Source organism: Lutra lutra, chromosome 17, assembly GCF_902655055.1.
Source record: "Lutra lutra chromosome 17, mLutLut1.2, whole genome shotgun sequence".
NCBI lineage: Eukaryota > Metazoa > Chordata > Mammalia > Carnivora > Mustelidae > Lutra > Lutra lutra.
The window spans coordinates 56,585,014-56,603,868 of NC_062294.1; the positions used below are offsets into that span (position 1 = coordinate 56,585,014).

An 18,855-nucleotide genomic window follows, 5' to 3' on the forward strand; every position below is an offset into this window, starting at 1 on the left:
TGGGTGTTGGGAGTTCCCCTTGGGGGCGCTATGGGTGGACTAGAAACAGGGAGAGCCTAGAGGGCAGGGAACCAGGGAGGAATTCCCTGGGAGCTGTTTTAGGGAGAGTGGGTAGAAAATGTGGGGGATGGACTACAAGACAGAGTGTACGGAAGCTCAATGGAGAGACAGGACAGAGAGAAGCAGAGTCCAGAGAGATAAGATGGGTGGGAGGGGGGATTCCTTGGTGGAGGAGGGGGTAGAACTGGTTGGGGGGGCGTGGATTCTAGAGTCCAAAGGCCAAATATAGAGCAAGAAAGAGGTGAAGGATGGGGGAGATGAGGAGGAGTGGAGAGATGGGAAGAGCGGGGTTGGGGGAGGGGATGTAAGAGAACACTGGGTGAGTCACAGAGCCAGGGAAAGTTGAAGACCCTGAGGGTGAGCAGATGGGGAGAGAGAGGGGGGCAGAGGTGCACATGTCAGAGCATGGATGTCTCAGAGGTACACAAAACTAAACAGAGACAGAGAGGTGGAACCACAGAGAAGGATCCAGAGATCTGCCCCGAAGCAAGTGTGGAGACAGGATAGGAATGACCCACTTCTTTCGTTTGTGTTCAGGATTAGTATGCAAGAAGTATTTATCAAGTGCCAAACTGTTCTGGACCCAGGCTAGGCCTACGGAATGTGATGGGCAGACGGTCAAGGTCCTGCCCTCTGGAATCCCCAGGAGAGACCAACGATAAACACTGCGGTTACCAAGAGGTGAATTAACACTATCCAGGGTGTGGTGACAGTGACACGGGACTTCAAGCCTCACTGCAGTGGTGACATTTGAACAGATATGGGACTAGTCACATGGAAAGAGGACAGGAGAAGCATTCAGGCCACCCAAGGTGGCACGGGAGGTTTGGGGGGAGACCTTGTGGCAGGCCAATTAACACAGTAGGGCAAGGTCAGGGCATAGGCTAGGTGCCCATCCTGTAGTCCTGGGAAGAAATTTGCATTTTAGGAAGCCTGAGTGACAGAAAGAGGAATTATTAATCGGACTTGCACAGCACCGAGCTGTGGTGTGTTGCCTGGAAGGGGGTCCTGGAACAAGGAATCGGGATTTGGGTGGGAGGGACCAGGCGTCCTCCTTCGGACACGTCAAGTTGCAGATGCCTGCCTGAAACCCAATTCAGGGTATCCGGTAACCTGCTGGATATGTGAGCTTCAGGGAGAAGCCATGGCTGGTGATATAAGTTTTGGAAAGGTCAGCATACAGGAGACATTGAAAGCCACGGGGCTGCCCTGAGTGGGGGAGGGGGTGCCTAGAGGGAGAACGCCGAGGGAGAGGTGACCTTGGCTAAAGGCTCAGGGTCATCTGTGTCAGGGGAGAAGAGGATGTAGCAAACGAAGCCCTGGGGGAGGGGGTGACCATGGGGTAGGCAGTGGCCAGTGGGACTGAGAACTGCAGAGAAAGCCCAGGAGCCAGAGGATGGCGAGGTCTGGCCTGGTAAGAGGACGTTTCAGTGCAATGGTTGAGACCAGAGGAAGGGAAAGGGACAAGCCACTTTTTAGCATGAAAATTACAAGGGCTTTCATACCAAAGAAAGTTCATACTCTTTTTGGGAAAAGAGAGCAAGGGGAGGCAGGACAGGACTGTGCACTCCCAAGTGGCTTAGCTGGGGTGAGATGCAGACCGGGGGTGGGGGGGGTAGGCAACCCAGGCCAGGAGGGGACGATGGAGTCAGGGCATGGCACTGTGCTGCAGGGGCACGGCGTGCTCCGAATGCTCCGGCTCCCCTCTGGGTCCTGCCAGGCTCGGGAAAGGAGCGAGCAGGTGTCACTCATTTAAGAAGGAGTCCCAGGCCTTCCAGGAGCCTGGCCGGCAATCTCCCAGCTGCTGGTTGAGAGACAGGGAGCAAGGCTGGTTAGAACGCAGAGGGAGGCGCGTCCCGACGGGGGCTCCTTCCCCTCCCGTGGGAGGACCTGTCTGTGTGTCACATCTCATTTCATCCATCCGTCCATCCTTTTAAGTCACCCGATGCACATCTCCCAAGGCCTCCTGTGTGTCCAGTCCTGGGCTGGGCGGTGTTGAGGACAAAGATGAGTCTCTCCTGTACCCTTCCCTGCCCCAGGCTGGTGGGAGAGCTGGAGAGACACACACACACACACACACACACACACACACACACGCGCGCGCGCGCGGTCACATTCCAGGCAACTCATACTCCAATGCAAGCCGCACAGGGCACTGAACGTGTCCACAGCAGGGCAGACAGACAGGGCCAGGGTGCACCCCGGAGCGGCCAACCATGGACGGACAGAAGAGGTGGTGGAAGGTGGGTCCCACCCGGCCTGTCTGCACAAGGGCTGAGGGAGGGGTGAGGGGTGAAGATCAGGCCCTGCTGCCATTCCACATGGCTGTCCCTGTCCCTGCCCCCAGGGGAGCTGAAGCTGCATGGAAGGTCCCCTGGGGGCCCCCTGTCTAATAAACTCGATGACGAGGACTGTGGTTCTGGTTCCAGGGCCCCTGACACCCAGCCTCTCCCTGAGGCCTGCCCCTTTCACCCCTGGGGAGCTGAAGACGCCAGCACCAGCATGAGTTCTTGCATCCATCAAGACCCAGGGGTTCGGGCTCCCAGCCCCCTCCTCCCTCAGACCCAGGAGTCCAGGCCCCCAACCTCCCCCCTCAGACCCAGGAGTCCAGGCTGCCAGCCCCTCCTCCTCCCTCAGACCCAGGAAGCCCAGGCCAGCCCCTCCTCCCTCAGACCCAGGAGTCCAGCCCCCCAGTCCCCTCCTCCCTCAGACCGGGGAGTCCAAGCCTCCAGCCCTCTCCACCCTCCGACCAGGAGTCCAGCCCCAGCCCCAGCCCCTCCTCCTCCCTCAGACCCAGGAGTCAGGGGCCCCAGTCACTCCTCCCTCAGACCTAGCAATTCAGGCTCCCAGCCAGGCCTGCTCCGGACCCCAAATCCAGGTTCCCTGCCACCATGGAGATGGGATCCTCGGCTCAGGCGCTTGCCCCTTAAGGAAATTAAAGTCCCCTCGGGCTCCAGCCGGGTCAGGACCCCGCCCCCAGGCCCTCCTCCCGGGGCAGCTTCCCTCCTCCCCTCGCGTCCCCTTAAAATACCCAGGGTCCCTATGGTAACGCGCTGGGCGACAGGTGCGGGTGTTATTTACGGGTCGAGCCTGAAATAGCCCGGGAGGGCGCGGGGGTAGGCGGGTGGGGCGACGCCGGACCGAGCCGAGCGGCGTGTCGGGGCGGAGCGGGCGGCGACTTGCAGGACCCGACGGCTCGGAGGCGTCGCGGAGCTGGGGCCGGCGCGGCGCGGAGGCAGGAGAGCGAGAGGGGGCCCTGCCGGGGAGACCAGGGTGGGAGGCCTGCGGGAGGCAGCTGGCCTGGAGCTGAGCCTGGAGCCCTCCCGGCCCGGCAGGCCCTGGGAGCCCGGGGGAGGGGGAGCCGAGTGATCCCAAAGGGACGCTGAGTCCCTTCCGGGTCCCAGTTGTCCTTCGAATCCCGGGGGGGATTTCGTGCCCGTTTCCTGAGCCTCGGTGGGGACCACAGCCCTTCCCTCTGGCCCCGATAGGACCCCAGGTCCCCCTCCTGAGCCCGGGGGCGTCTGCCAGCCCCCTTCTCTGGACCCCACTGTGTCTCTGAGCCACTGTCCTCTCTCTCAGACGCAGGGAGACTCTCTGAATGGCCAGGGAGACACCCACCCCCTTTTCCTGAAGCCACGTCAGGACTCCACTGTTCCCTTCTGTGAATGTTGGGGGCCCTACGGCCTTTCTGAGACCCAGAAGGAGTTCCAATCTCTTCAGAACTCCAGAGGGGACCCAGCTTCTCCCACTCCAGACTCTGAGCCCAAAAGGAACCACGAGGCTTCTCCTCTCAAACACTCAAGAGGCCCTCGGCTACCATCCCTGGGTACCCCGAGCTCTGAGCCTTAGTGGGGTGCTCCCGGACACCCAGTTTCCCTCTGGTGATTCCTCCCAGTGGGGACCCAGAGTGACCCCTCAGAGCCTCAGCCAGGGCTCAGTTCTTGCTCTGGAGCCCGAGGTCCCTCTGCTAGAGACCCAGGTTTCAGCTCTGCACCTTGGGGGACCCTGCCTTTCTTCTGGGTCCCACCTTCCTTGTGGAGTTTCTGGGCCTCCCCAGGCCCTCCTCTGAACTTGGAGGGTTTCCGCCCAGAGGCTCTATTTTTTCCTCTTCTAAGCCCCGGAGGAAACCTCAACTCCCCTACTGGAGGTTCTGGGGAAGGTTCACATCTTCCTTTCTCAGAATCCAGTGGAAACTGAGCCCCTCACGCCTTCAGGACCACAGGCGCTGGCCTCCCCCCTCCCGCCCTCAGGACCCCTCCTCGGCTCTGCCTCTTTTGCACCTGCTCTGAGCCCCGCCGGGGCTGCCGCCTCCAGGATGATGATGTGGTCCAACTTCTTCATGCAAGAGGAGGACCGGCGGCGGCGGGAGGCTGTGAGCCGCCGGCGGGCTCAGGGGCAGCACCAGCTGACGCCCGAGCAGGAGGGAAAGATCAAGCTGGGGCTCCTGCTGAGCGCCGTGGGCGCCACGCTAGCCGTGCTGGCCGTGGGCACCGAGTTCTGGGTAGAGCTCAACACCTACAAGACCAATGGCAGTGCCATCTGCGAGGCCGCCCACATGGGGCTGTGGAAGATGTGCACCAAGCGGCTGTGGCAGTCCGATGTGCCCGCGGGCAGAGACACCTGCGGCCCCGCGGAGCTGCCCGGAGGTGAGAAGCTACGCCCCCAGCCCAAGGATTGTACCCCAAGGGAGCGGGAGCGGTCGGGGGTCAGCGGAACCCATACCCTAGGGGGAGCCTAAGCCCCAAGAAGGAAACCTGCAGCCTCAGAACCAGCCCAGGCCCAGCACTGGCCCAGCCAGTGCTCCCTGGGAGAACCTTTGCCCCAGACGCAAACTGTATTGGGTGGGGGGGAGTAGGGGGTAAGGGAGAGAGAAGAGGGAAAGAAGAAAGACTCTACTTCAGACTAGCCTGTAACTGGCCTTCCTGTACCCATCCCCTCAAGCAGCCTGTCCCAGTTATATCCCATGCCCCAAACTGCCTGTACCCTCAGATTAGTCTGTGCCCTAAAACTAGCCCAACCTGAAACCAGCCTGTACCCCCAGACTGGCCTGTGCGCCTGGACCAGTCTACACCCCCAGACCAGCATGTGCCCCCAGACCAGCCTGTACCCCCAGACCAGCCTATACTCCCCAGATCAGCCTGCACCCTCAGACCAGCCTGTATGTACAGAGTAGCCTTCACCCCAGACAAGCCTGCACGCTCAGACCAGCCTACACCCCCAGATCAGCCTGAACCCCAGGCCAGCCTGCACCCTCAGACCAGCTGGTACCACAGGCTAGCCTGTGCTCCAGACCATGCTCTGACCTCCAGAGCTCTTGTACGTCCAGCAGAGCATGCAGGCCCAGACGTCTGTGTGTCTCCAGGCCAGCCTGTATCCCAGAGAGAGCCCGTGCTCCCTGAAGAGGTCCTGTACCTCTCCATGCAGCCCATGTCCTGAACCCCGGCCTGTCCCCCGCACACCGCTGGCAACGCAAGCAGCCTGCACTCCTGACACAGCCTGTGCGCCTGGAGAGAGAGTTGGGGTTTGCCAGACACCCTGCAACATCCCAGGGGAGATCTGATGCCTCCGGGGAACGTGCAGCTTCATCTCCATGCCTCCCACTCCGGAGTGTCCAGACTGGACCCTCTGGCCTTTCTTACTTTCTCTTACAGACACCCCACAGCCCTCACTGTCCTGCAGAATGCCCTTTCACCCCTGCCGATGCCAGAGAGCTATCCCATACCTCACACTCTCCCCGACGGGGCATGTACACCAGTGGGACATCCTATACCCCTTGGGAGCCCCAGCGGGCTCTTGCTCTGTATCCCACACCCCTCGCGGCCCAGCCGGGTTGTCACGGGCTTGATCACCCACATGAGATCTCCAGCACTCTACCCTCCCAGCACCTCAGTGCCCCTCAGAGAAGATCCTCTACCCCTCTGGGCTCCGGATGGGATTTCCCTTCTCACTTATCTAGATGTGCTGTCTTACATCCATACGGTCCCAAATAGGACATCCCAAGTCCTTGAGAGCAAAGTGAGACGCCCGGCACCCCTTGTTGTGTGAGTTCCCCACCCACTCAGGGTCTGGATTAAACACTTTGCTTCTGCAGATGGGCTCATTTTTTGTTTTTTTCTGTTTGCCCCGTGGTGTCTCAGGCAGGAAGTTCCCAAAAGTCGACCAAATGAGCTGCCCTGGGAATCCTATGCTTGTGTAATATGCTTGGAGGCTTATGCTCCCCAGGCTCTGTTCGAAGTACTTCACATGTGTGAACTCATTAATCCTCATATCCTCGTAGCAACCTTCTAGATAGGTACGAGGTATCATCCGCATCTTACAGAAGCCAGGAATGAGGAGTGAGGAAGGTTAATCGGCTTTATCTCTGCACCCGGGCTAGTCATAGGGGATTTGAACGCTGGTTGTCTCTGTTCTTAACAACCACACTGGATTGCATCTCACCAGTCCACAAAGATGTCCCAGAGGTCCTGGCTGTCCCCTGAGGGGATGCCCCCTGCCCCAAGCTCACTGCACAAGGCAGGATTCCTCACATCCCTTGATGCCCGCCCCCCCCCCCCCCCCCATTGATCAGAAAGGACTTCAGCTTCCTCCCAGGACGGTCTCCATCCTCCCACACTCCTGACCCTCCAGGGGACCCTCCAGAAACTCACAACTTCCATTATCTCAGGACTATCCCACACGTTGCCCTACCCTTCAAAGGGCTCTCATATTTCCCTGGGCTGCGTGGGGAGAAGGGTGTGTGTGAGCCATCCTGCTCTTTTCCAAATGGGCTATGCCATCCGGAGTCAGAGGTGAGAGGTCCAGGCAGCCCGCACTCTCTCAGAAAGATGTACCACACCTTCTTACTCTCTAGATGGGACTTCACCTTTCCCTCGTGGATGAAGACCCTTAGTCCCCCACAGACTGCTACAAAATAAGCAGCCTCACCCTTTGCTCTGCTGCATGAAGCATCTTTTACTTCTTGCTGCTGCAGGATTGCTGCCGCTGCGGGGTAAGGACTCCCGTCAAACTGCTTTGGATGGGACCCCGCCTGCCCCTCGCCTTTCCGTGGGGCACGGCTGTGGGGTCTCCCCCCAAATCGCCTGACTCAGCACCTTATTTCTTGTCACTCCACAATTTGGTCAGTTCCTTTCTCCTTCTCCAGACCACCCAGCCCCCCTCTCCTACATCTTGAACCTCTCTTCCTGTCTGCCTTCCCGTGCCTCAGTTTCCCCATCTGTAGAAGGAGAGCCTGGGGCCAGGCGAACTCTATGAGAGGTCCTGGTTTTGAAATGCAGTTTGGAAAATGCCCCCTCTCCCACCCTTTTAAAGCTTCGGTGTCCTTGGACCTCAGGTACACCAAGTCGGACGAATCTGGTTCTTCTTTGGCTGACACCACAATTGTCACCAGTTGCCTTCCCAAGATCCTTCTCATGCTTTATTTCAGATGCTGTTCTTCCCCGTCCCCCCACCATTCCTTTCTAACTCGGCTCTTTAAAGGGCTGGGTACGCACACACGAATATACATGTTAACTTGGAAAATACTGACCGTTCTTTATATCTGTCTGTGTTTTAATTTACATAAATGATACCATGCCGTGGATTTTTTTCCTGTTTATGATTTTTTTTTTCTCAACACTTGCTCAGGTCTCCCCACATGGCTTTGTTACTCTAATTCTTGGCTACTGTGCGCTGCAGAGATTTGCTCAAGAGCCAGTCCCTCACCCTTACTTGAGCCCCTAGACATGGATGCTTGGGCTGATTCTGATTCCCCGTTATTAGCAACAGTGTTGCAGCGAACATGCACATGTATGTTCCTGCTCCTAGTGTTCGCCTGGGCACGCACCCGGAGATGAAATTGTTGGGCTATAGGTTAGGTTATCAATGTACTTCATTTCGTAAAGGACGTCGGAGTGCTTTCCAAAAAACACGAGTGTATACTCCCAGCTGTTTCCTCTTCTCTTCCCACTGCTTGATATTATCCTTTTAATATTTGCCAATCTAATTGATCTAAAGTGGCGTTCCCCTGCTGATTTAAGTTGCATTTCTGGGATCCCTGGGAAGGTGGAGCATCTCTTCATATCCTTGTGAGTCATTCAGACGTCTTCTGTGAATTGACTATTTATATCCTTTGCCCATTTTTCAATTGGTTTCCCTCTCTTTTCTTGCTGACCTGCAGGAGTGAATTCTCTCTGAGATGAGAATCTCTTCCGAGTCTGTTAGCCTTCTGTTCCCCATATCTTGGTGTCCTTTGTTGAATAAAGCGATCATTGTTTCTAATCCCACGTGGCCCTCAGCAAACCCATATGGTGGAGCCCAGAACGAGACTGTTTTCTCATATTATAGAGAAAGAGTCAGAGGCCCCAGAGAGGTCAACGGCCCTCACTAGGCCACGGATCTGGGCCTCAGAGCAGACTGGAGCCCGAGCCCCTGATAGCTAGGAGACGGCAGGTGGTTTTTCCTAGCATCATCTGTGTCCTGTGTCTGTCGGGAATGTGGATGAACTATTTTTAGGGCTGCTGTGAGTGATGCTAAATGTCTATCCTGACCTTAGCCTAGCAACTTCCATGTCACCACCTCTTTCTCTCCTGCTCCCACAGAAGCAAACTGTACCTATTTCAAATTCTTTACCACGGGGGAAAATGCACGCATCTTCCAGAGAACTACAAAGAAAGGTGAGAACTGTACCCTGCGGTGGGGGAGTGGGGGTGAGGGGATAGGCTGGCCATGCTGGAGGAGTTCTTGATGACACTGTCTTCTCTGCTTTGCCCTGGGGAGGTCCCGTCTTTGGGGGGGCCCCTCTGTGCCTGATGCTTCTGCCCCAGCTCTGCCTTTGTCACGTGCTGTGTGACTTCAGGCAAGCCGCAGCCCCTTTCTGTGGGTAGTACTTCAACATCTTAGTGATGTGTGCTCGTCACATGCTAAGCACAGCGCTGAAGGTTTCCTTTCTAAGAACTCTGGTCCCTTGTATGACCCCATGGGGCAGCGGCTCTGTCTTCATCTTCCAGATGAGAAAATGGAGGCCCAGAAATGGTTACATTTACTTCTCCCGGGAAGTGGCAGAGGCAGTGGCAGAATTCAAACCCAAATAGTCCTGACTCCTAGGCAATGATCTCCAATGGAATCTTCCATGAAATGAAAATGTTATCTTTGCTGACCAGTATGGTAGCCACTGGCCCCATGTGGCTGCTGAGCACTTGGAATGTGGCTAGTGTGATGAAGAAACTCAGTGTGTGTGTGTGTGTGTTTTAAGAATTTATTTATTTATTTGACAGAGAAAGAGCATGAGCAGGGGGGAGGAGCAAGGGGAGAAAGAGAAGCAGACTCCCCACTGAGCAGGGAGGCCAATGTGGGACTCGATCCTAGGACCCTGGGATCATGACCTGAGCTGAAGGCAGAGGCTTAACAGCTGAGCCACCAGAAACTAGGTTGTTTGTTTTTTTTTTTTTTTAATTTGGAGTTTGTTTGCTTTTAAGTAGGCTTCATGCCCAGCATGGAGCCCAATGTGGGGCTTGAACTCACAACCCTGAGATCAAGACCTGAGCTGAGATCAAGAGTCTGACCTTCATGGGGCACCTGGGTGGCTCAGTCAGTTGGGCTTCTGTCTTCAGCTCAGGTCCTGATCTTAGGGTCCTGGTATGGAGCCCCATATCAGGCTCCCTGTTCAGCAGGGAGCCTGCTTCCCTCTGCCCCCTCCCCTGCTCATCCACACTTGTTCTCTCTCTCAAATAGGGTGAGATCTTTAAAAAAAATCAAGTCAGACATTCAACCCACTGAGCCACCAAGGCACCCCAAATTTTGTTTTAATTTAAATCCACTTAAAATGAAAAGACCGCACATAGACCACACACATACTGAATAATGGGACTCTTAGAATTTTCCCCTTTCTGCTACAACCACAGCCTCTCCATCAGCCCAGTGTCTCAGTATCCCTCCCTACCAGTAAAGGGACTTCGGTCGTATCATGACTCTTATCCAGTCTTTGTAAGGATTTAATGCGACAGTGCAGCTAAAACTGACAGTGTGCTGCTCCGTGCTTAGTAGAGTGGGTATCCCTCCTTTGTGTCTTGTCTTTGTGCTCAGTGAGCTCAGGCAAGTCTCTGTGCCTGTCTGGGAGAGGAAGTCATCAGTGTGCCCGTGTTCAGAACACCTGCTGTGTGCCAGGCGCTCCACTGGGCACACTAGATTTCTAATCCTTACAAAAACCCAATCAAATAGAGATTTTGATCCTGATTTTCTAGAGGAGGAAACCAAGGCTCAGAGAGGTTTGGTGATTTCTACTACAGTCTTCCAATGAGGAAGTGGCTGGGGAGAATTCAGACTTGGACCGTTCCTCTGTAACATACTCTCTTCTCTGTTGTCACCCACATGTCCACTGTCTTAGCTGCTTCACCTGTAAGCAAACAGGGACCAGATCATAAGTAATGATGTTCCCTTTCCCTTCATATCCTGGCTGTATCTCCTCTTTGCTCTGGGGTCTCAGGCAAATCCCTGGCCCTCTGCGAGTCTTAGTTCCTTCAACAGCGTAAGCGTAATATTGGACTGGATGATCTACCTGAAAAGTTTTGACTGGTTCTGAATCTTCCATCTTCTTAGTTCTGGGTGCCTATAGGGGAGATCTTCCTACATCCCATGTTCTCTGCTTCTTCCCTTTCCTCCCCTTGCAGAGGTGAATCTGGCAGCTGCAGTGATAGCGGTCCTAGGCTTGGCAGTCATGGCCTTGGGGTGCCTCTGTGTCATCATGGTGCTCAGCAAAGGTGCAGAGTTCCTACTCCGAGTTGGAGCTGTCTGCTTTGGCCTCTCAGGTGAGGGTTGAGAGCCTGGAGACTGAGGGAATTGCATGCTGGGAGGTTGGATCTCCAGGTACTGTTGCATGCTGGGAAGTAGGGTGTCCAAGCACTGTTGCATGCTGGGAGGTTAGATCTCCAACTACTGTTGCATGCTGGGAGGTTGGGTCTCCAGGCAATGTTTCATGCTGGGAGGTTGGATCTTTAGGCACTGTTGCATGCTGGGAGGTAGGGTGTGCTGAACACTGTTGTATGCTGGGAGGTAGGGTCCCCAAACACTCTTGCATGCTGAGAGTTGAGGGAAACCCATGGGCAATAGTATGCTACAAAATGGGAGAATTCCAAGTTTTGTTGTTGTCTGAGGATCAATTTTAAATTTGGACCAAGGGTCTCCAAGGATTATTGCATGCTGGGTTGGATGCTGGTGATTGGAGAAGCTCAACGTTTATAGTGGTCTCAAACATAGGAGAATTCTGAGCCCTGTTGTTGGCTGAGAATTGGTGGGAGGGTGCATCTCCAGGTTCAACCTGGAGTCTTCAAGCACTGTTGTATACTAGGAAGTTGGAGGACATCTCTAAGCATTGTTGGATTCTGGGAAGCACAAGGGCTATTGTAGGCTCAAATGTGAGGGTTCTAAGCGCTATTATTCACTGAGAACTGGAAGGTCTCCAAACATTCTTTTAGATTTGGAGCTGGGGTCTTTAAGGACTGTTGTATTCTTGGAGTTGATGGTCCAAAAAAAATGTTACATTTTGTTAATATAGTCCTCATTGGATCAAATGTTTTCTAAGGAAGATATAAAAGTCATTAATTATATTAGCTTCACTTATTTATGCTTTGTGTGTTTACTGAGCACTTGCTATAGTCCATGTGCTGTGCTAAGGGCTGGAGGTACAAGACTAACAAGACATATGGTGTCTGTCCCTCACAGAGCCTAGATTCTGACTGAATTAGACAGTAACCAGGGACATCTGGGTGGCTCAGCTGGTTAAGAGTCTGCCTTCAGCTCAGGTCATGATCCCAGTGTCCTGGGATGGAGTCCTGCATTGTGTGCCCTGCTCAGCAGGGAGCCTGCTTCTCCCTCTCCTTCTGCTGCTCCCCCGCTTATGCTCTCTCGCTCTGTCAAATAAATAAATAAAATATAAAAAACAATTGGACTGTAATGAGTAATTACACATATTACAACCATAATTGTGATGAGAGTCAGGATAAAGCCTATTAGGGGAATGTATTGCAGTCAGGGTATGTCCGAGAAACTCAGAGAAGGTGATATTTAAGCTGGCAATTGAAGAATGAATAGGAATCATCCTATCAGAGTGTGGTGGTGACAGAGGTGGTGGCAAAATTGGTGATGTTTGTGGCGATGTTGGCGATGATGGTGATGATGATGGCGAGGAAGGTTTAGCACATACAAGAGGCTGTAAAAGACTTAACAAGTTTGAGGAACAGAATGAAGGTCAGAGCATAAAGCAGGCCAAATCTTGCACAAAGGTACAGGGTAACTCTAACAAAAAGAGAGGTAGATCCTGATGCAAGGTAAGAGAGACATGATGAGTCTTCGAGAGCACGAACGTATGATTGGAAAATAATAATGGCCAATTTTTATTATTTTGTTGCCTTAGTATCTTCCTAAATAAGGGAGGGGGAGTCAGTCATGTCCCTTCCTTCCTTTCATTAATTCGTGTGTTCATTTTACTCTTTGTGCACACACAGACACAGTACACACAATACATTTGTACATGTATGTAGAGGTCCTATCAGAGTGTACAAGACAGAAAGGTGCTTTCCCTTATGGAGATTATCATCTGGTTAAGGACACAGAAATATCACAGGTCATCCCACCATTATAAACTTCTAGGTGCTATAGAGGAAAAGGAAAGTAGATTTCTGTGAGAGTGCATAATAAGAATCCTTGGTTTAAAGCAGAGAGTTAGAGAGTTACCCTGAGTAACCAAGCTAGACAGAGTTTGATGAAGTTAAGGTCTTGGAAGAAAGCCAGTATGGCTGGAGCATGGAGAGTGAGGCGGATCCTGGTATAAAAGATGGACCAGGGAATCAAAAGATCTGGGTTGGAATCCCAATTTCTGAAGAGTCACGTGATCTGGTAAATCTTTTTTTTTTTTTTTAATCTCTGAGCCCATGTGTTCTTATATCCCCAAACTCACTGATCCAAACATCCATTTGTCAAATATCCATCCCATCCATCCATCCAGGCATCCATCTATCAATTCATTAATTCCCCTCCCACTCTCTTCTCTTCTTCCTTTTCCATTCTCCCCTTCTCTCTCCTCCTCTCCATCTAATCTATTTTTCCATCTGTTCATCCATCTAATTAGTGAACAAGTATTTTTTTGATATCTTGTAAGTGCTCGATGCTGTGTTAGGAACCACTGGGGGATAGAATGATGAATGAGGTCAACATGTCCCTGTTCTCATGGAATTTACAGCATGGTAGGGATTTGGTGCTGCTGTTATTACTGAACTCATACCCGGGTTATTCCTGGGGGTGCCATGGAGGTGTGGATAGAAGAATGTTTTATGGAAGTCTCAGGCATGAAATTTTCTGCAGACTGTACAGCCAAATGAAAGTGAGGGGGCGGATTTGATGCTGTAGGTGCTTTGGTTATATCGGGTATCAGGGACTGTGCAGATTGTGTTTTTAAGGTCTCCTTAGATAAAGGGACATATTTGGGTTATATTGTTTCTCTTCATAAAATATACACATCACGTGTTGTTCATGTGTTAGAGCTCTGAGACAGACAAGTTTCCTGCCCTCGTGCATGTATAGTTTAGTGAGGGAGATAGAAATTGGCCGGCCAGACAGTACTAATATGAATTAATATATGTTGATAATTTCAGCTGTGGTAAATGCTATAAACGAACAGAGTATGAAGGAAATGTATAAGAGGGAGATGTGATATTGAATTAAGTGGCAGTGATCAGGGAAGTCTTCTCAGAAGAAGTGTAACATAAATACGGCTGCATACGAGGCTCCAGGCTTGAAAGAATTTGGTGCATCTAAAGGCTGAAAGAAATCTTACTCTCTACCATTAGAGGGTGGAAAGAGCAGCCGAAAGGGGGCTGAAGAAGTAGGCAAGGGCCAGATCACATGGGCCCTTCTAGGTCATACAAGGGATGTCAGGCTTGGTCAAGGAGGAGGTAGAGTGATGTGCCTAACAGAATAGTGTACGGAGTAGACCTGGCTTCCCTCAAACCCAAGCTCCACTTCCCATCTATAGAGCGGGAATGACAATAATACGTATCTCGTAAGATCTAGTGGGAAGAGATGAGACATGACAGCATCTGGTTAGATTACTTGGCGCAAAGCTAGCGTGTCAAGGCCAGGGGTCCACAGACTATAGACCATGGCCAAGTCCTACCTTTTTTGACTTTGGGGTTAGTCATGTTTTCAAACTGCAGATCATTCTGTGGTTCCTACCTAGTTCAAAGGCCAATAGAGTAACAATAAATTACTACCATTAGAATAATGTGGCTCCAAGGTCTTACGTGGCCTGGCTCCTGACTATGTGGGACTTCAGCTCTTACTACTCGCTCCCTCCACTCGGCCATGTGGGCTTCTCCACTCCCCCTCAGATACTCCAAGCTCATTTCCTCAGAGCATTTTGCACTGCTGTCTCCTCAGCCCGGAATGTTCTTCCACTAAATCTTTCCGTGTCTTCTTTCCTCGTATCATCCAAGTCTCTGACCAGATATTACCGCCTCAGAGGGACCACTGTTGACCACCTTGTCTAGAGTAGGTCCACTACCTGGTATGTCCCTACCTTGCCTTTTCTTCCCCCACAAACTCGATCAATACCCGAAATTATGTATTTATGTATGTATTTGTTTGCTCAGGCTGCCATGGCAACATACCAGAGACTGAGGGGAGGAAAGGGGCTTAAAGAACAGAAATGTATTTTCTCACAGTTCTGGAGGCCGGAGGTCTGAGATCCAGGTGTGGGCTGGGCTGGCTTCCTCCAAGGCCTCTCTCCTTGGCTTGTAGATGGCCGTCTTCTCCCTGTGTCCTCACACGATCATCACTCTGTGTGTCTGTGTTCTCACCACCTCTTCTTGTAAGGACATTAGTCATATTGCTCTCCATATTGGATGAGGGCCCTATTGGCCTCATTTATGTTTGATTATTGCTTTAAAGATCCTATCTTCAAATATAGTCACATTCTGAGAAACTACAGGGTCAGGACACCAACACGTGAACTTCTGGGGCCACGATTCAGCCCACAGCAATACATCTACCTGGTTATTGTCCAATTCTCCCTTTGGGATGGAGCTCCAGGAGGACAGGGTCTTTGTTAGTCTTGTTTACAATGAGAGCTCAGGGAAGGTCTGTTGAATGAATGAAGGATGCATGGATTAGCCAAGGAAGAAAGGGGACTGGAGAACATCTCCTCCTGGTCCCAGTGCTCTTGTACTCCAGTCCCTTAAACTGAGCTGCGTGGGGCCAAGGAGGCCTCAGCGGGGAGCCAGTGACCCATAGGACAGAGTTTCCTGGCTGCATTCTCCAGTCCCCTGATAAAACCGCACAGGGAAGCAGAGTGCCGGGAGAGAGGAGGGTCTGAGACTGAGGTTGGGGCCAGACTCAGGGTCAGAGCGAGGAGACCGCTAGGACCCATGACTCATGGATGACCATCAGAGAGTCCTACATGACCTGACCCCTGCTGGCCTCTCTACTTCCATCACCCGCCACTCTCTGCTCCCCACTCTCTTTGCTCCAGCCACACTGACCTTCTCTCTTTCCCCCAAACACCCTGTACTCGTTCTGCCGTAGGACCTTTCGACCAGCTGCTCCATCTGCTTGGAACAGCTCTCACTTAGTTTTGTGTATGCCTGGTTCTTTTTTATCTTCCGGGCCTTGCTCAAATGGCTCTTCTTGGTGGCACCATCTTAAAGTCCCTGCTCCACCCCTGGATGCCACTCCCCTTCCCCTCACCCTGTATTTATCTCCTTTCCCGGCACACATCACTGTCTGAAATTATCTTGTCTCCTCATGTGTTTACTTTGGAAGTTACAGCCTGGCAGCCCACAGCCAGCAATGACCCAGAAACGTACTTTGGCGGGCAGTGCGTAAAAATGTCTCTGAGCGAGTGTTTAAAGGTTGGACGAATTTCCATAAAAACAGTCATCATTTAAACAATTCCAGCTATCCTTGAAAAATCAGAAGGTCTGGCAATGTAAGTCCCTATTTCTGAAGGGGAAGTGAAGATTGGCCCAAGCTGAGGTTTGGCTGCTTTTTCTCATGTTCCCCACCACACTCACCTGCCTCGTGCATTTATGCTTCCTCGCTGCCTCCTGCGGGAAGTTGAGTTTTGCAAGCTTTTGTTTACTTGCTCACCACCTGTCTCTTCCGAGTAGAACATAAGCTCCATGAGGTTAGCGTCTTTGTCTGTCTTGTTCTTCTTCTCTTGTTGTTGTTGTTTTTAACCAAACTGCATTGCTACTTGACTGCCTTTCTTTTCATTTTATGATCCCACTTCTTCATTAGGGTATGATGAATGGGATTTCCTGGGGTATGGTTGATGAGTGGAAATCGTAGGTCTTCAAGGTGTCCGACTTGATGTGTTGGTATACCTGCCTGTCATGAAATGATAACCATGGTCAGCCTAATTAACTCTGTCACCTCACATGGCTGCCTTCGTGTGCATGGTGGGAACTCTGAGGACCTAGTCTTGTAGCGGATTTTGAGTGTAGGATACAGTGTTGCTAACCATAGTCACCCCGCTGGACCTCAGATCCCCACAACTCGGCGCCTTGCATAGTTGAATTCTGTGCCCTTTGCCCCACATCTCCCCAACTCCCCTCCCCACCAGCCCTTGGCAACCACGTTCTACTCTGGGCTCCCATTAGTCGGACTGTTTCAGATTCCATCATCACTCTTTCCAAAAGCCTTGATGGAGTTTTGTTTTTGGTTTTGGTTTAAGTAACTCTACACCCAATGTGGGGCTTGAATTCACAACCCCTGAGATCAAGAGTTGCACATTCTACCAACTGAGCCAGCCAGACACCCCTTTTCTTTTCTTTTTCTTTTTTTAAAAATATTTTAAAATGGAGTTGTCATTTGATTTTTGCTGTTCTTGATCCCAAGGCTTTGTTTGTTTGTTTGTTTGTTTGTTTGAAGGAGGGGGAGGGGCAGAAGGAAAGAGAATCTGAAGCAGGCTCCATGTCTAGCGTGGAGTCCAACGCAGGGCTCGATCCCACAGCCCTGAGATCATGACCTGAGTTTAAGTCAAGCAGGATGCTCAACAGACTGAGCCACCCGGTCGCCCCCTGCTTTTTTCTTTCTTAAAGCTATAAAACACACACAACATGAAATTTACCATTTCATCCATTTTTGTGGCTGGTCTGTTCCATGGAGCAGCCAGCCCCGCTCTCCATCTCCACCCCTTTTTCACTTTCGTGTTTCCCCAGCTGAAACTCTGCCCCGTGAAGAAGCAGCCCCCATACATTCTCCTGGTCCCTCAGCCCCCGGTGGCCACCATTCTGTCCCTCTGTCCTTCTGTCCCTCTCAGTTTGTGTTGTGTTCCTTCTGTATCTCCAGCTTCCCAGACTGTGGGTGCAGTGTAGTAGGTGTTTAGTAAGGGGCGGTTGGATGAATGGGGGGGTGACAAGAGCATGAGATGGGGCATGTTAGGGAAAAGCTCAGATCCAGGTGGGGGGATTTCCCCCGGGGGACCCTGAGCACCATGCCTGTCTTCTCCCCACAGGCCTGCTGCTCCTGGTCAGCCTGGAGGTGTTCCGGCATTCCGTGCAAGCCCTCATGCGGAGAGTCAGTCCTGAGCCTCCCCCTGCCCCCGCCCTGACCTACGAATACTCCTGGTCCCTGGGCTGTGGGGTGGGGGCCAGCCTGGTCCTGCTGCTGGGGGGCGGCTGCTTTCTCCTGCTCACCTTACCTCCCTGGCCCTGGGGCTCACTCTGCCCCAAGCAGGGGCACAGGGCCGCCTAGAACCACCTCTGTGCCTTGTGCAAGCTACTTCTAATCCCTTCCTTTTCTCCATTTTATCCCCCAAAATCTGCCCCCCCAATCCTGGAAAGACTGTTTGCCTTGTTGTGGGGCGCATGGGGTTTGCACAGACCTGCATCTGCCTCATCTTTTCCCTCTGTGAATATGTTCTTCTCCGTGGCTGAATTGGGATGCTTGAGGGTAGGATGGGGAGAGGTTTTTTGCAAATGAGGGTCCCCAGGGAAGGTGGGGGGGAGGGGGACCTGATGGGGTAATGAGGGAGTGGGGTGGCGGGGATGAGGCCAGGGTGTCTTGGGAGGGAGTTGGACTGATTCGTTTTCTTGATCTGGATGTGTTCACTTGTGGGAGAGACCTCTTCAACCTAATTTTGAACCTTGGGGAACCAGGGGAGGGGAAATCTTTGGGTCTGACCTTGCTATGGTCGGTTTGGGATTAAAGATTTGGAAATTTAACAGCTTTTATTTGGAGTCTGGGTGTGATTGTGCATCCTGGGGTAGAGAAAAGTGACTCCCCTTGTGCTCTCCAGAAACCTGTGACATTTTACTTAGCCCCGAAGTCACATGTCAAGAAACCCACAGACAGTGGTAAGAAAATGCAGCGATCTAGAGCACGAATATTGTAGGTTGAACTGCATTCCTTCCACATCTATGCTGGAGTCCTAAGCTCAGGACCTCAGCATGAGACCTGATCTGCTGAGAGGGTCTGTCCAGAGGTGATGAAGTGAAAATAAGGTTGTCAGGGTGGACCCTAGTCCAGGGACTGGTGTCCTCGTATGGAGGGGAGATCAGGATGCAGACAGGCCCTAGGGAAGAGACAGGGAGAAGGTGGCCAGTCACCTCTGAGCCCCGGAGAGAGCCCAGCCCAGATCCTCCCAGCGCGGTCCTCAAAAAAAAAAAAAAAAAAAAAAAAACCAGCCCTGAGATGTGAGGACCCTGAGCTTCCAGCCTCCAGAGCAGGGACAGCGCAATCTGTGGTGCTCTGTGAGGGTGGCTCCAGCAGGACCTGGGAACAGGTCCTAAAGATGGGCACGTGGCTCTGGGACCGGGTCCTGGAGAG

General features: G+C 52.5%; 1 protein-coding gene across 1 annotated transcript; it reads left to right on the plus strand.

Annotated features, from left to right (window-relative positions):
- Positions 1–1,680: 1,680 nt before the first annotated feature.
- On the plus strand, positions 1,681–18,258 carry CACNG6 (calcium voltage-gated channel auxiliary subunit gamma 6). The gene is made up of 6 exons (XM_047712209.1): positions 1,681–2,135; positions 2,170–2,303; positions 4,311–4,706; positions 8,637–8,711; positions 10,704–10,841; positions 17,543–18,258. Exons 1-6 carry the CDS (start codon positions 2,068–2,070, stop codon positions 17,779–17,781), a joined length of 1,050 nt encoding a protein of 349 aa, XP_047568165.1. The 5' UTR covers positions 1,681–2,067; the 3' UTR covers positions 17,782–18,258.
- Positions 18,259–18,855: the final 597 nt, after the last annotated feature.

Excerpts from the sequence above, each read along its gene's own strand:
- CACNG6 (XM_047712209.1), top strand. The coding sequence starts at position 2,068 with ATGAGTCTCTCCTGTACCCTTCCCTGCCCCAGGCTGGTGGGAGAGCTG. Across the intron at positions 4,707-8,636 it reads CCCCGCGGAGCTGCCCGGAG|AAGCAAACTGTACCTATTTC; the intron begins GTGAGAAGCTAC and ends CTGCTCCCACAG. Across the intron at positions 10,842-17,542 it reads TGTCTGCTTTGGCCTCTCAG|GCCTGCTGCTCCTGGTCAGC; the intron begins GTGAGGGTTGAG and ends TTCTCCCCACAG.